We start from the raw sequence: 17,044 nt of genomic DNA on the forward strand, positions 1-17,044 counted from the left end.
GTGTTAATGCGAGTGTAGCGAAATGCTTGTGCTTCTAGTTCCTACCGTGCAGTAATATTTATTTATTTATTTTTATTTTTTTTATACATTTTATCCCCTTTTCTCCCCAATTTTTGTGGTATCCAATCGCTAGTAATTACTATCTTGTCTCATCGCTACAACTCCCGTACGGGCTCGGGAGAGACGAAGCTCTAAAGCCATGTGTCCTCCGAGGCACAACCCAACCAAGCCGCACTGCTTCTTTAACACAGCGCGCCTCCAACCCGGAAGCCAGCCGCACCAATGTGTCGGAGGAAACACCGTGCACCTGGCCCCCTTGGTTAGCGCGCACTGCGCCCAGCCCGCCACAGGAGTCGCTGGAGCGCGATGAGACAAGGAAATCACTACCGGCCAAACCCTCCCTAACCCGGACGACGCTAGGCCAATTGTGCGTCGCCCCACGGACCTCCCGGTCGCGGCCGGCTGCGACAGAGCCTGGGGGCGAACCCAGAGACTCTGGTGGCGCAGTTAGCACTGCGATGCAGTGCCCTAGACCACTGCGCCACCCGGGAGGCCCGTGCAGTAATATTTAACAAGTAATCTAACAAGTCCTAACAATTTCACAACAACTACCTTATACACACAAGTGTAAAGGAATGAATAGGAATATGTACATATAAATATATGGATGAGCGATGGCCGAACGGCATAGGCAAGATGCAGTAGATGGTATAGAGTACAGTATATCCATATGAGATGAGTAATGTAGGGTATGTAAACATTATATAAAGTCGCATTGTTTAAAGTGACTAGTGATACATTTATTACATCCCATTTTTAATTATTAAAGTGGCTAGAGATTTGAGTCAGTATGTTGGAAGCAGCCACTCAATGTTAGTGATGGCTGTTTAACAGTCTGATGGCCTTGAGATAGAAGCTGTTTTTCAGTCTCTCGGTCCCAGCTTTGATGCACCTGTACTGACCTCGCCTTCGGGATGATAGCGGGGTGAACAGGCAGTGGCTCAGGTGGTTGTTGTCCTTGATTATCTTTTTGGCCTTCCTGTAACATCGGGTGTTGTAGGTGTCCTGGAGGGCAGGTAGTTTGCCCCCGGTGATGCGTTGTGCAGACCTCACTACCCTCTGGAGAGCCTTAAGGTTGTGGGCGGAGCAGTTTCCATACCAGGCGGTGATACAGCCCGACAGGATGCTCTCGATTGTGCATCTGTAAACGTTTGTGAGTGTTTTTGGTGACAGGACAAATTTCTTCAGCCTCCTGAGGTTGAAGAGGCGCTGTTGGCATTCTTCACCACGCAGTCTGTGTGGGTGGACCATTTCAGTTTGTCCGTGATGTGTATGCCGAGGAACTTAACTTTCCACCTTCTCCAATACTGACCCGTCGATGTGGATAGCGGGCTGCTCCCTCTGCTGTTTCCTGAAGTCCACGATCATCTCCTTTGTTTTGTTGACGTTGAGTGTGAGGTTATTTTCCTGACACCACAGTCCGAGGGCCCTCACCTCCTTCCTGTAGTCCGTCTCGACGTTGTTGGTAGTCAAGCCTACTACTGTAGTGTCGTCTGAAAACTTGATGATTGAGTTGGAGGCGTGCATGGCCACGCAGTCATGGGTGAACAGGGAGTACAGGAGAGGACTGAGAATGCACCCTTGTGGGACCCCAGTGTTGAGGATCAGCAGGGTGGAGATGTTGTTTCCTACCCTCACCACCTGGGGGCGGCCCGTCAGAAAGTCCAGGACCCAGTTGCACAGAGCGGGGTCGAGACCCAGGAGACCCAGCATTCTTACATAGGTATTCCTCTTTTCCAAGTGGGATAGGGCAGTGTGCAGTGTGATTGCGATTGCGTCGTCTGTGGACCTATTGGGGCAGTAAGCAAATTGGAGTGGGTCTAGGGTGTCCGGTAGGGTGGAGGTGATATGATCCTTGACTAGTCTCTCAAAGCACTTCATGATGACGGAAGTGAGTGCTATAGGGCGATAGTCGTTCAGCTCAGTTACCTTAGCTTTCTTGGGAACAGGAACAATGGTGGCCCTCTTGGAGCATGTGGGAACAGCAGACTGGGATAGGGATTGATTGAATATGTCCGTAAACACACCAACCAGCTGGTCTGCGCATCCTCTGACGCGGCTAGGGATGCCGTCTGGATCGGCAGCCTTGCGAGGGTTAACACGTTTAAATGTTTTACTCACATTGGCTGCGGTGAAGGAGAGCTCGCAGGTTTTGGTGGCGGGCCGTGTCAGTGGCACTGTATTGTCCTCAAAGTGAGCAAAGAAGTTGTTTAGTTTGTCTGGGTGCAAGACATGGCCTTTCTCTTGCATTTCAAAGATAATGGTACAAAAAAAATACTAAAGAACAGGTAGTTTTTTATTTGTATTATGTTTTACCAGATCTATTGTGTTATATTCTCCTACATTCCTTTCACATTTCCACAAACGTCAAAGTGTTTCCTTTCAAATGGTATCAAGAATATGCATATCCTTGCTTCAGGGCCTGAGCTACAGGCAGTTATATTTGGGTATGTCATTTTAGGCAACATAAAAAAAGGGGCCATCCTTAAGAGGTTGTTGCAGTCATTTCACTCGCTGTAGTAGCTTACGTGTACAATACAGTACATTCAGAAAGTATTCAGACCCCTTCCCCTTTTCCACATTTTGTTACGTTACAGCCTTTATTCTAAAATTGATTAAATAAAAAAAAATGTGCTCATCAGTCTACACACAATACCCCACAATGATAAAGTGAAACCAGGTTTTTAGAAATGTTGGCAAATGTATTAAAAATAAAGAACTGATACCTTATTTACATAAGTATTCAGACCTATGAGACTCGAAATTGAGCTTTTAATTGAGTTTCTACAACTTGATTGGAATCCACCTGTGATAAATTCAATTGATTGGACATTATTTGGGATGGCACACACCTGTCTATGTAAGGTCACACAGTTGACTGTGCATGTCAGAGCAAAAACCAAGCCATGAGGTCAAAGGAATTGTCCTTAGAGCTCCGAGGCAGGATTGTGTCGAGGCACAGATCTAGGGAAGGGTACCAAAAATAGTCTGCAGCATTGAAGGTCCCCAAGAACACTGTGGCCTCCATCATTCTTAAATGGAAGATTGTTTGGAACCACCAAGACTCTTCCTAGAGCTGTACGCCCGGGAAATCGGGGGAGAAGGGCCTTGGTCTGGGAGGTGACCAAGAATCTGATGGTCACTCTGACAGAGCTCCAGAGTTCCTCTGTGGAGATGGGAGAAGCCAGATGGAAGCCACTCCTCAGTAAAAGGCACATGACAGCCCACTTGGAGTTTGCCAAATGGCACCTAAAGGACTCTGACCATGAGAAACAAGATTCTCTGGTCTGATGAAACCAAGATGGAACTCTGTAGCCTGAATGCCAAGCTTCACGTCTGGAGGAAACCTTGCACCATCCCTACGGTGAAGCATGGTGGTGGCAGCATCATGCTGTGGGGATGTTTTTTAGTAGCAGGGACTGGGAGACTAGTCAGGCTCGAGGGAAAGACAAATTGAGCAAAGTACAGGGAGATCCTTGATGAAAACCTGCTCCAGAGCACTCAGGACCTCAGACTGGGATGAAGATTCACCTTCCAACAGGACAACAACCCTAAGCGCACAGCCAAGACAACGCAGGAGTGGCTTCGGGACAAGTCTCTGGATGTCCTTGAGTGGCCTCTGGAGAGACCTGAAAATAGCTGTGCAGCAATGCTCTTCATCCAACCTGTCAGAGCTTGAGAGGATCTGCAGAGAAGAATGGGAGGAACTCCCCAAATAAAGGTGTGCCAAGCTTTTAGTGTCATACCCAAGGAGACTCAAGGCTGTAATCGCTGCCAAAGGTGCTTTAACAAAGTACTGAGTAAAGGGTCCGAATACTTATGTAAATGTGATATTTCATTTTTTTTATTATTTCATTATGGTGTGTGTAGATTGATAAGGGGGGGACGAATAGATTTTAGAATAAGGATGTAACGTACCAAAATGTGGGAAAAGTTAAGGGGTCTGAATACTTTCCGAACGCACTATAGACACACTGGCTTTACGCAAATCTACTGGCATGTCATTAGTTAAGATTGAAAAAAGTAAGGTGCCTAGACCGCTGCCCTGGGGAATTCCGGATTCTACCTGGATTATGTTGGAGTGGCTTCCATTAAACAACACACTCTGTGCTCTGTTAGACAGGTAACTCTTTATCCACAATATAGCAGGGGGTGTTAACCTCTTTTGGGTACGTGAGACGTTAGCGTCCCACCTCTTCAACAGCCAGTGAAACTGCTGGGCGCCAAATTCAAATATAGAAATACTCATTATAAAAATTCAGAAAACATAACATATTTTACATAGGTTTAAAGATTAAATTCTTGTGAATCCAACCACAGTGTCAGATTTTAAAAATGCTTTACGGCGAAAGCATACCTTACGATTATTTGAGAACATAGCCCACTAGACAAATCATTACAAACAGTAACCAGCCAAGTAGAAGAGTTACACAAGTCAGAAATAGAGATAAAATTAATCCCTTACCTTTGATGATCTTCATATGGTTGCACTCAGCAGACATTCATTTACTCAATAAATGTTCCTTTTGTTCGATAAAGTCTCTTTATATCCAAAAACCTCCGTTTTGCTCGCGTTTTGTTCAGTAATCCACAGGCTCAAACGCAGTCAAAACAGGCAGACAAAAAAATCCAAATTGTATCTGTAAAGTTCATAGAAACATGTCAAACGATGTTTATATTCAATCCTCAGGTTGTTTTTAGCCTAAATAATCGATAATATTTCAACCGGACAATAACGTCGTCAGTTTAAAAGGTAAACAAGAAAGGCACTCTCTCTCGGTCTCACGCAAGAAAAAGCTCTGTGACACTTTAGGGTCCACTCATTCAGACTGCTCTTACTTCTTCATTTTTCAGAATACAAGCCTGAAACAATTTCTAAAGATTGTTGACATCTAGTGGAAGGCATAGAAACGGCAATTTGAGTCCTAAGTCAATGGATACTGTAATGGCATTGAATAGAAAACTACAACAACAAAATTCCATTCAGGAAGTAGTTTTTTTTCTCAGGTTTTCGCCTGCCAAATCAGTTCTGTTATACTCACAGACACTATTTTAACAGTTTTGGAAACTTTAGAGTGTTTTCTATCCAAATCTACCAGTTATATGCATATCATATCTTCTGGGCCCAAGAAGCAGGCAGTTTTAATTTGGGCATGCATTTCATCCAAGATTCCGAATGCTGCCCCCTAGAGAAGTTAAGCCATAACACAAGTTTTTCCAGCAGCAGACGATAAGTCTGATCGATAAGTCTAACGAAACCGCTCCCACAATCAATTTCTCTCAGCCAATCATTAGTCGTTTGTGTGCAAGTGCCGTGCTTGTTGAGTGTCCTTCCCTATAAGCGTGCTGAAAGTCAATTTGTTTACAGTAAAATAGCATTGTATCTGGACAAACACTATTTTTTCCCAAAGTTTTACTAAGGTTGGTAACAGGCTGATTGATTGGCTTTTTGAGCCAGTAAGGGTGCTTTACTATTATTGAGTAGCTTAAGTACTTTTGCTTCCCTCCAAGCCTGAGGGCAGAATTCAGATATAGCATTGTTTTAGCACTATCCACTGAGTTGTTCAACTATGGCTCATATCTACTTTTTCATTTTTTACAAATTGCTGGAGTCCTGAAGCAAAAATTGAGAACACGTAAACTCTGCTCATGACTATACAAAAAAAGAGTAACGGAGAGCAATTTACATTACGGCGAACTAGGTTCTAGGGCATGGATTAAATCTCTTTCTTAATGCGTCTTCTCTCCTCACAGAACAAGTGCCAGAGTGCCCGACGAAACTCCAGCGGGAATGACGAGTGTGAGGTGAGATTAGCTATCCAATCACATGCACACTAAAAGCACATTACAATCAAGTTATGTAAGCACATGCTCAAGCAAATATCCTCATTGGTTGTTCTATCTGACCAATAATCGAATGATGTATTTTGTGTGCAGGAGGTATTGCGGAATGCTGATTTCAGCACCACCCTCACAGTGTTTGGCCTTAAACCAAGATCAGGTAAACCTGAATTATTTAACCTTTTCAGGGGTTAGTCATTCCCTTTATAAGGCTTTTATTTATTATTGTATGATTAGGCAATACAAGTGGCACACATTTTCAAGTCAAGGTTTTTTAACTCTAAGTAATTGTAAAACAGAGAACATGTGGTGGAGCAATGAGTTTAAAACAGGTTGTTGTGCAATTATGATGCAGGCTATTAATAGTGCCATTTAATGTATCTGTAATGTAATATAGGGATTCTGGTGAAGTATGGACTGCTACAGCTTGTCAGTCAGGGCATGTCCCAAGAATGGCGATACATTGCTTATGACCTCTTCGGCATACTATTCTGCTCTCCCAAGCAAAAAGGCAGTAACTGCTCATCGAGTGGAGCTAAGAAAATTGGCTCCAAAGTTTTTTTTAATTGTCCAGCCAAAAGAATTCTAGGGAGATCATTGGAGATGTAATGATCTGTTGCCTTACTATGAGTACTTTAAAAAAATAAAATAATGTTGACCCTGACCTCTGACATGACCTCTGACCCTTAAACGGCAGTTACTGCCTTCTTCCTTGGCATGATATGTTATAAATTGCAGGGTAATACTAAAGCAAAGAGCAGTATCTGCCATTTTCATTTGTTAGTTTACTATACTTCTCATTTATGCTATTAATACAACAGCAGTGTAACTACTAGCAGTGTAACTACTAGCAGTGTAACTACTGGCAGTGTAACTACTAGCAGTGTAACTACTGGCAGTGTAACTACTAGCAGTGTAACTACTGGCAGTGTAACTACTAGCAGTGTAACTACTGGCAGTGTAACTACTAGCAGTGTAACTACTGACAGTGTAACTACTAGCAGTGTAACTACTGACAGTGTAACTACTGACAGTGTAACTACTGACAGTGTAACTACTGGCAGTGTAACTACTAGCAGTGTAACTACTGACAGTGTAACTACTAGCAGTGTAACTACTGGCAGTGTAACTACTGGCAGTGTAACTACTGGCAGTGTAACTACTGACAGTGTAACTACTGACAGTGTAACTACTGACAGTGTAACTACTGACAGTGTAACTACTGACAGTGTAACTACTGACAGTGTAACTACTGACAGTGTAACTACTAGCAGTGTAACTACTGACAGTGTAACTACTGACAGTGTAACTACTGACAGTGTAACTACTGACAGTGTAACTACTGACAGTGTAACTACTAGCAGTGTAACTACTGACAGTGTAACTACTAGCAGTGTAACTACTAGCAGTGTAACTACTGACAGTGTAACTACTGACAGTGTAACTACTAGCAGTGTAACTACTGACAGTGTAACTACTGACAGTGTAACTACTAGCAGTGTAACTACTGACAGTGTAACTACTGACAGTGTAACTACTGACAGTGTAACTACTAGCAGTGTAACTACTGACAGTGTAACTACTAGCAGTGTAACTACTGACAGTGTAACTACTGACAGTGTAACTACTGACAGTGTAACTACTGACAGTGTAACTACTGACAGTGTAACTACTAGCAGTGTAACTACTGACAGTGTAACTACTGACAGTGTAACTACTGACAGTGTAACTACTGACAGTGTAACTACTGACAGTGTAACTACTAGCAGTGTAACTACTGACAGTGTAACTACTGACAGTGTAACTACTAGCAGTGTAACTACTGACAGTGTAACTACTGACAGTGTAACTACTGACAGTGTAACTACTGACAGTGTAACTACTAGCAGTGTAACTACTGACAGTGTAACTACTGACAGTGTAACTACTAGCAGTGTAACTACTAGCAGTGTAACTACTGACAGTGTAACTACTGACAGTGTAACTACTGACAGTGTAACTACTGACAGTGTAACTACTGACAGTGTAACTACTAGCAGTGTAACTACTAGCAGTGTAACTACTGACAGTGTAACTACTGACAGTGTAACTACTGACAGTGTAACTAATGACAGTGTAACTACTGACAGTGTAACTACTGACAGTGTAACTACTGACAGTGTAACTACTGACAGTGTAACTACTAGCAGTGTAACTACTGACAGTGTAACTACTAGCAGTGTAACTACTGACAGTGTAACTACTGACAGTGTAACTACTGACAGTGTAACTACTAGCAGTGTAACTACTAGCAGTGTAACTACTGACAGTGTAACTACTGACAGTGTAACTACTGACAGTGTAACTACCGACAGTGTAACTACTGACAGTGTAACTACTGACAGTGTAACTACTGACAGTGTAACTACTGACAGTGTAACTACTGACAGTGTAACTACTGACAGTGTAACTACTGACAGTGTAACTACTGACAGTGTAACTACTGACAGTGTAACTACTGACAGTGTAACTACTGACAGTGTAACTACTGACAGTGTAACTACTGACAGTGTAACTACTGACAGTGTAACTACTGACAGTGTAACTACTGGCAGTGTAACTACTGACAGTGTAACTACTAGCAGTGTAACTACTGACAGTGTAACTACTGACAGTGTAACTACTGACAGTGTAACTAACTACTAGCAGTGTAACTACTGACAGTGTAACTACTAGCAGTGTAACTACTGACAGTGTAACTACTAGCAGTGTAACTACTGACAGTGTAACTACTGACAGTGTAACTACTGACAGTGTAACTACTGACAGTGTAACTACTGACAGTGTAACTACTAGCAGTGTAACTACTAGCAGTGTAACTACTGACAGTGTAACTACTAGCAGTGTAACTACTAGCAGTGTAACTACTGACAGTGTAACTACTGACAGTGTAACTACTAGCAGTGTAACTACTGACAGTGTAACTACTGACAGTGTAACTACTAGCAGTGTAACTACTGACAGTGTAACTACTGACAGTGTAACTACTAGCAGTGTAACTACTGACAGTGTAACTACTAGCAGTGTAACTACTAGCAGTGTAACTACTGACAGTGTAACTACTGACAGTGTAACTACTGACAGTGTAACTACTGACAGTGTAACTACTGACAGTGTAACTACTGACAGTGTAACTACTGACAGTGTAACTACTGACAGTGTAACTACTGACAGTGTAACTACTGACAGTGTAACTACTGACAGTGTAACTACTGACAGTGTAACTACTAGCAGTGTAACTACTGACAGTGTAACTACTGACAGTGTAACTACTAGCAGTGTAACTACTGACAGTGTAACTACTGACAGTGTAACTACTGACAGTGTAACTACTGACAGTGTAACTACTAGCAGTGTAACTACTGACAGTGTAACTACTGACAGTGTAACTACTAGCAGTGTAACTACTAGCAGTGTAACTACTGACAGTGTAACTACTGACAGTGTAACTACTGACAGTGTAACTACTGACAGTGTAACTACTGACAGTGTAACTACTAGCAGTGTAACTACTGACAGTGTAACTACTGACAGTGTAACTACTGACAGTGTAACTAATGACAGTGTAACTAATGACAGTGTAACTACTGACAGTGTAACTACTGACAGTGTAACTACTGACAGTGTAACTACTGACAGTGTAACTACTAGCAGTGTAACTACTAGCAGTGTAACTACTGACAGTGTAACTACTGACAGTGTAACTACTAGCAGTGTAACTACTGACAGTGTAACTACTAGCAGTGTAACTACTGACAGTGTAACTACTGACAGTGTAACTACTGACAGTGTAACTACTGACAGTGTAACTACTGACAGTGTAACTACTGACAGTGTAACTACTGACAGTGTAACTACTGACAGTGTAACTACTAGCAGTGTAACTACTGACAGTGTAACTACTGACAGTGTAACTACTGACAGTGTAACTACTGACAGTGTAACTACTGACAGTGTAACTACTGACAGTGTAACTACTGGCAGTGTAACTACTGGCAGTGTAACTACTAGCAGTGTAACTACTGACAGTGTAACTACTAGCAGTGTAACTACTGACAGTGTAACTACTGACAGTGTAACTACTGACAGTGTAACTAACTACTAGCAGTGTAACTACTGACAGTGTAACTACTAGCAGTGTAACTACTGACAGTGTAACTACTGACAGTGTAACTACTGACAGTGTAACTACTGACAGTGTAACTACTAGCAGTGTAACTACTGACAGTGTAACTACTAGCAGTGTAACTACTGACAGTGTAACTACTGACAGTGTAACTACTGACAGTGTAACTACTGACAGTGTAACTACTGACAGTGTAACTACTGACAGTGTAACTACTGACAGTGTAACTACTAGCAGTGTAACTACTGACAGTGTAACTACTGACAGTGTAACTACTGACAGTGTAACTACTGACAGTGTAACTACTGACAGTGTAACTACTGACAGTGTAACTACTGACAGTGTAACTACTGACAGTGTAACTACTAGCAGTGTAACTACTGACAGTGTAACTACTGACAGTGTAACTACTGACAGTGTAACTACTGACAGTGTAACTACTGACAGTGTAACTACTGACAGTGTAACTACTGACAGTGTAACTACTGACAGTGTAACTACTGACAGTGTAACTACTGACAGTGTAACTACTGACAGTGTAACTACTGACAGTGTAACTACTAGCAGTGTAACTACTGACAGTGTAACTACTGACAGTGTAACTACTGACAGTGTAACTACTGACAGTGTAACTACTAGCAGTGTAACTACTGACAGTGTAACTACTAGCAGTGTAACTACTAGCAGTGTAACTACTGACAGTGTAACTACTGACAGTGTAACTACTAGCAGTGTAACTACTGACAGTGTAACTACTGACAGTGTAACTACTAGCAGTGTAACTACTGACAGTGTAACTACTAGCAGTGTAACTACTAGCAGTGTAACTACTGACAGTGTAACTACTAGCAGTGTAACTACTAGCAGTGTAACTACTGACAGTGTAACTACTGACAGTGTAACTACTGACAGTGTAACTACTGACAGTGTAACTACTGACAGTGTAACTACTGACAGTGTAACTACTGACAGTGTAACTACTGACAGTGTAACTACTAGCAGTGTAACTACTGACAGTGTAACTACTGACAGTGTAACTACTGACAGTGTAACTAATGACAGTGTAACTACTGACAGTGTAACTACTGACAGTGTAACTACTGACAGTGTAACTACTGACAGTGTAACTACTGACAGTGTAACTACTAGCAGTGTAACTACTGACAGTGTAACTACTAGCAGTGTAACTACTGACAGTGTAACTACTGACAGTGTAACTACTGACAGTGTAACTACTGACAGTGTAACTACTGACAGTGTAACTACTGACAGTGTAACTACTGACAGTGTAACTACTGACAGTGTAACTACTGACAGTGTAACTACTGGCAGTGTAACTACTGGCAGTGTAACTACTGACAGTGTAACTACTAGCAGTGTAACTACTGACAGTGTAACTACTAGCAGTGTAACTACTGACAGTGTAACTACTGACAGTGTAACTACTGACAGTGTAACTAACTACTAGCAGTGTAACTACTGACAGTGTAACTACTAGCAGTGTAACTACTGACAGTGTAACTACTGACAGTGTAACTACTGACAGTGTAACTACTAGCAGTGTAACTACTGACAGTGTAACTACTAGCAGTGTAACTACTGACAGTGTAACTACTGACAGTGTAACTACTGACAGTGTAACTACTGACAGTGTAACTACTGACAGTGTAACTACTGACAGTGTAACTACTGACAGTGTAACTACTGACAGTGTAACTACTAGCAGTGTAACTACTGACAGTGTAACTACTGACAGTGTAACTACTGACAGTGTAACTACTGACAGTGTAACTACTGACAGTGTAACTACTGACAGTGTAACTACTGACAGTGTAACTACTGACAGTGTAACTACTGACAGTGTAACTACTGACAGTGTAACTACTAGCAGTGTAACTACTGACAGTGTAACTACTGACAGTGTAACTACTGGCAGTGTAACTACTGGCAGTGTAACTACTGACAGTGTAACTACTGACAGTGTAACTACTGACAGTGTAACTACTGACAGTGTAACTACTGACAGTGTAACTACTCACAGTGTAACTACTGACAGTGTAACTACTGACAGTGTAACAGAGTTGAAACGGTATCCTTTGTGTGTCTTCCACTGAGACACCAGTTGCATTTCCATAGAGATGTAGGTTCTGATTCAGTCACATTACATACTGTGTTTGACAAGTAGCCCATGTCTTGTTATGAGAAGAAATGTGAAAAGCAGCACTGCAATTGTTTTTATTACATGAAATGATTACCTGTCTTGTAAGATATAATGATGGGACATGATAGAAGTATGATGTAGGATAATACAAATGATAAAAAATGACCATGAGATTACTAATAACATTCTATTTGTATTTTTTCAAATGACACTTCTGAATGATTAAATAAATAACAGCTTTAAGAATACATTTTCAACATATTTACATGTTCATCATCATATTGCTAGCTAACTAATTAATGTTGATGTCAGATCTACTTAGCTAGCTAGTTCTTACCAGTGTCTGGATGGCGGCGTTTCAGAGCAAGTTCAACCATCAGTTTTCCCCCTTAAATGCTGTGCCATGGTGTTGTGTCCCTAGATTAGCAATGTATGTGTGTGTATCTGTCAGTCAGTGTCCTACAGGTTCCATTGCATCACTTAAAATGATATGAAAACTAGGTCAAAACTTAGTAAGTGCAGCCAAGGGCAGGTTGAAACCAAGCTAAAAGGCACTAAGTTCAGTTACTGCCATTTACCTTGGTTTCACAGTAACGTTTTGCAGTTACTGCTAATACGACCCCCATTTTCTCCAGAACACAATACAATAGAGGCGGGATACTTGTCCACATGATTAAGCATGTCTTTTAATGTAACAAAAATGACATTAACTAATTTTCGACCAAATGAGCAGTTACCGCCTTTTTGCTTGTGATAGCAGAAGGGTGATGAGCTAAACCCCAGTAGTTATCATTATGTGACACGAGATATTTTAGTTTGATGCAAATACAATCAATGTCAACTGTTGCGTGTGCCTCAGTGTACATTTTACATATTAGTAATTTAGTAGAAGCTCTTATCCAGTAGTCCGTGCATACTTTTTTGTACGCGTAAAAGGTTGAATTTACCTGTGGGCGGCTTTAAAGGGGCAATGTGTGATTGCTACATCCATTTATGGTTTTAAATTAATGATATACACTACCGGTCAAAAGTTTTAGAACACCTACTCATTCATGGGGTTTTCTTTATTTTTACTTTTTTTCTACATTGTATAATAATAGTGAAGACATCAACTATAAAATGACACATATGGAATCATGTAGTAACCAAAAAAGTGTTAAACAAATCAAAATATATTTTATATTTGAGATTCTTCAAATAGCCACCCTTTGCCTTGATGATCGTTTTGCACACTCTTGGCATTCTCTCTCATTGATTCTTGAATAATTTTACTTATAAATGCCTCATGAGCTTTGTTCAACCCGTACCCCATCAGAACATATGCTTTTTTTCACTCCATTGTTTGTAAACAATTTAATTGTTAAAAATATATATATATACAAATAAGACATGTATAGCCTCAAAACATATCATTTTGATATCATGATCAGTCCTTGCATCCATAGCTCTCTGGATTTGTGAGTGGTTACTTTTCTCCAGCCCCATCCCTCAGCTGTTTACCAAATCAGTGGCCACTTTGTTTGAACTGCATATTGCCCTTTTAAAAATGAATAAATAGAGAAGAGGAACTATTTAGGGATTCCGTAGAAATCCAACGAACGGGGCAATGTGTTCCTGACCGTTACACTCTGTTCTGCACTCCCCGGTCAATCACTGGACATTTTGACCACACTTTGACTGCAGTTTCACTTAGCATTGCAAAAGAGACAAAGTTAACAATGATGCATGAGATGAACCTCTGAACTGTCCTTCCAAGTAAAATTGTTGGAGCAGTTCAGTGGAATTTCCATGGTATCCGGCTATCAATAAATAGTTTACGAAAAGAAGAAATGTTATGTTGAACCCACAGAAAGGCTACTAAGGAGATTTCCTTAGAAGTAGCAATAGATTTTATTATATAATGTATATTATTTATTATCCTCCATGCATTTGCATCTTTAGTGAGGGCTCAGGATTTCCACACTAAAGGGAGTTACTAAACAAAACTTGTTTGACACTCAAATACACACTCCACTGGCCTAGACGTAACCACGGACATTCCAAAGTTACAGTAATGGCTGGAATGAAGCCTGTGAGTAAATGTGACCGGTGTAGATTGCGTTTTGATCAGCTTACAGATGACAAACGGATCAAGGTTGGTGTTGATCTTCTTATTCTCTGATAATGACAGGGGAAAACTTCCATCAACAAATGCTGTGCTGCCCTAACACGCCAAACTCCTGTCTTCCACATGGGTACCCTAGACACGGCTAAGAATAACAATCTCGTTTGACAACGATATAATGCAATGTACAGTATAAAATGTAGCTAATGTACAGTATAGCCTACGGGCTTAACTTTCCTCAATAACAGCCAGACGTTACGTACATGACGTGCACTTGCAAACTAACAGTCAAATACCGTCAAAATATCATAAACAACAACATGACATACCTGATAAAGAAACAAACAACATCCATACATTAAGTGTTGTTTTGCCGTTATGCACCAACTCCTCTGTCAAGTGCAAATGAACAACGGGGGGACATGAATAGCCATGTTAGTCCAATGATGACATGTACAGAGAAAATGACAGGAACTAGCTAGCATGTACAGCATTCGCAAATCAACAGATACAAAGCGAATAAATGCATGACATACATACATTTCAAAATATACTGGTAGAAAACCCCTAATATTACAAGGTCAGTGACAATATACACTCAATTTCTGTGTTTTAACATATAGAATTGATTATGATTTTCATGGGAACATTTTTTAGTAACCTCCCTCTTCCACATGGACGAGGTAAGGGGGGCAGGGGATGTTTATAAGGGGTAATGCAGAAAGACGTATGCAACATTTAAAAGGGTACTTTCAACAACAAAAGGGATGTACACTAATATCAGATTGTACAATTTTACAACATGAATTTCTATATGTTGTCGTAGCTTTTTGTCGAAGCAGCCGTCAGGAGCCGTCAGACCCCAGTTTCACCATGAGGAGGAAGATGGAACACCTAAAGGAGGAGATGGAGCAGGTTGGCCTCCTACGGCAGGTCAGGAGATTCAGAAAACACAGGATGACACACCATGATCAAAAGATACCACCAATAACCTGATTAGACTTTATAGACTTTACAAAAGGTATTATGTAGCAGTCCTTTTCATTCTATAAAGTTCCTGCATTATTTTTTCATTAATTTTAACCCTTTATTGGCCTATATGGACGAGGATAAATTGAAATAATATTTCTTACAGAAGAAATATGAAAAGCATATGCATAACCATGGTAGCAATTCAAAGGGAAGAGTTTAGAGATGATGGTAAAACTCTTAGACCAAAGGTGAGGACACAACAGTTCACCTCAATCTGTTCCGAACAACCCAGGGTATGACGCCATGTCATCTTATAACTGTACATCAAACATAGTGATCGTAAAGGCTGATGCTGTATATGACATGAGTTTTATGATATGGAAATGTGAAGTGCACGGCTTGCCTGTATGACATCAAAGCTGTATTTATTTTACTCCTCAACGTCTTTTCTTTCAAAACACATAGTCGTCTTTATTTACAGCATTTCCCTCACTTGGACAACAAAAAATGTGCTAACGTTGCACAATTAGCAGGAGGGCAACTTCTTGTCACCCGAGGTGCTCAAGTTCAGAACGGCTGTCAGTCAAAACCCATTCAGCGCTGTGATGTTACTGTACACCTCATGCATTACAATTTAGGTGTTTATCAATGCCCAAATCTGCCCTTTACAACCCGTATACGGGTACGAGTGAAACTGCTATGGAAAATCAGCAGCTTTCCAACAGAGGTGTGAACTATAGCCTATTGGCAGAGTTGACAGCGAGCAGTTGACAGAGTTTACCAAAGAATACAATATAATACTGCAATTCTGAGATGTTTTCCTCTGATGGGCCTTGAATGGGCTCTTTCATGCTGTCTGGAGTTTCTCAGAATTCTCAACGTGTCGCTACTTGTTCCTCCAGACAGCTGCAGGTAGCACAGGTGGGTCACTCTGGGTAACACTGTGTTACTTAACTCCTGTAAAATAATCTTCATCCACGTCTGGCGTTAGCGGTTGTAATAGGTGATCTACAGTATTCCACAGGGATCTACAGAATCCATGTTGAGTGTGTTGTTTCTGTGACTCCTCTTAGAACCTGGAGTCCAGACTGAAGGTCTTGCTGCCGGACGATGTGGGAGCTGCTCTGATGGATGGCGTTGTCTTGTGCCATCTGGCCAATCACATTCGTCCTCGGTCGGTGGCCAGCATCCATGTACCCTCGCCCGCAGTGGTAAGCACCAGTTGAAAACCTCTTGTTTGAAATCCCCAAAGCCGAAGCAAACCACCAGCCAAGAATAAACAAAATGCCTGTAACTGTTGACCAACTCTGTCCCACAGCCAAAGCTTAGCATGGCCAAGTGCCGCAGGAATGTGGAAAACTTCCTGGATGCCTGTAAGAAGCTGGGTGTACCACAGGTAAACACACACCACTTAATTAAGCAATAAGGCCTGAGGGTGTGGTATATGCCTGGACACAGCCTTTAGCCAAAGTATATTGGTCATATAACACAAACCCCAAGGTGCCTTATTGCTAATATAAACTGGTTACCAACGTAACCAGAGCAGTACAAAATACATGTTTTGTCATACCCTTGGTATACGATCTGATATACCACGGCGTCAGCCAATTGGTATTCAGGGCTTGAACCGCTCAGTTTATAATCACTACTATCTTTCTCTGTCATGACCCATAGATCTGATATGCCTCTTTCCCCAGTTGTGGTACACTCCCTAACCAGGAGAACAGCTGCAGATATGAAA

At 41.3% G+C, this 17,044-nt stretch overlaps 1 protein-coding gene across 1 annotated transcript in view; it reads left to right on the forward strand.

Moving 5' to 3' along the window:
• LOC129868950 (leucine-rich repeat and calponin homology domain-containing protein 2-like) overlaps positions 1–17,044 on the forward strand; it is a 79,439-nt gene that overhangs the window by 57,675 nt on the left and 4,720 nt on the right. The window contains 5 exon segments of the mRNA XM_055943326.1: positions 5,815–5,865; positions 5,998–6,061; positions 15,158–15,264; positions 16,377–16,514; positions 16,622–16,699. Of these exon segments, the coding sequence (XP_055799301.1) occupies positions 5,815–5,865; positions 5,998–6,061; positions 15,158–15,264; positions 16,377–16,514; positions 16,622–16,699 (438 nt within the window).

This window comes from Salvelinus fontinalis, chromosome 13 (assembly GCF_029448725.1).
Source record: "Salvelinus fontinalis isolate EN_2023a chromosome 13, ASM2944872v1, whole genome shotgun sequence".
NCBI classification, from domain to species: Eukaryota; Metazoa; Chordata; class Actinopteri; order Salmoniformes; family Salmonidae; genus Salvelinus; species Salvelinus fontinalis.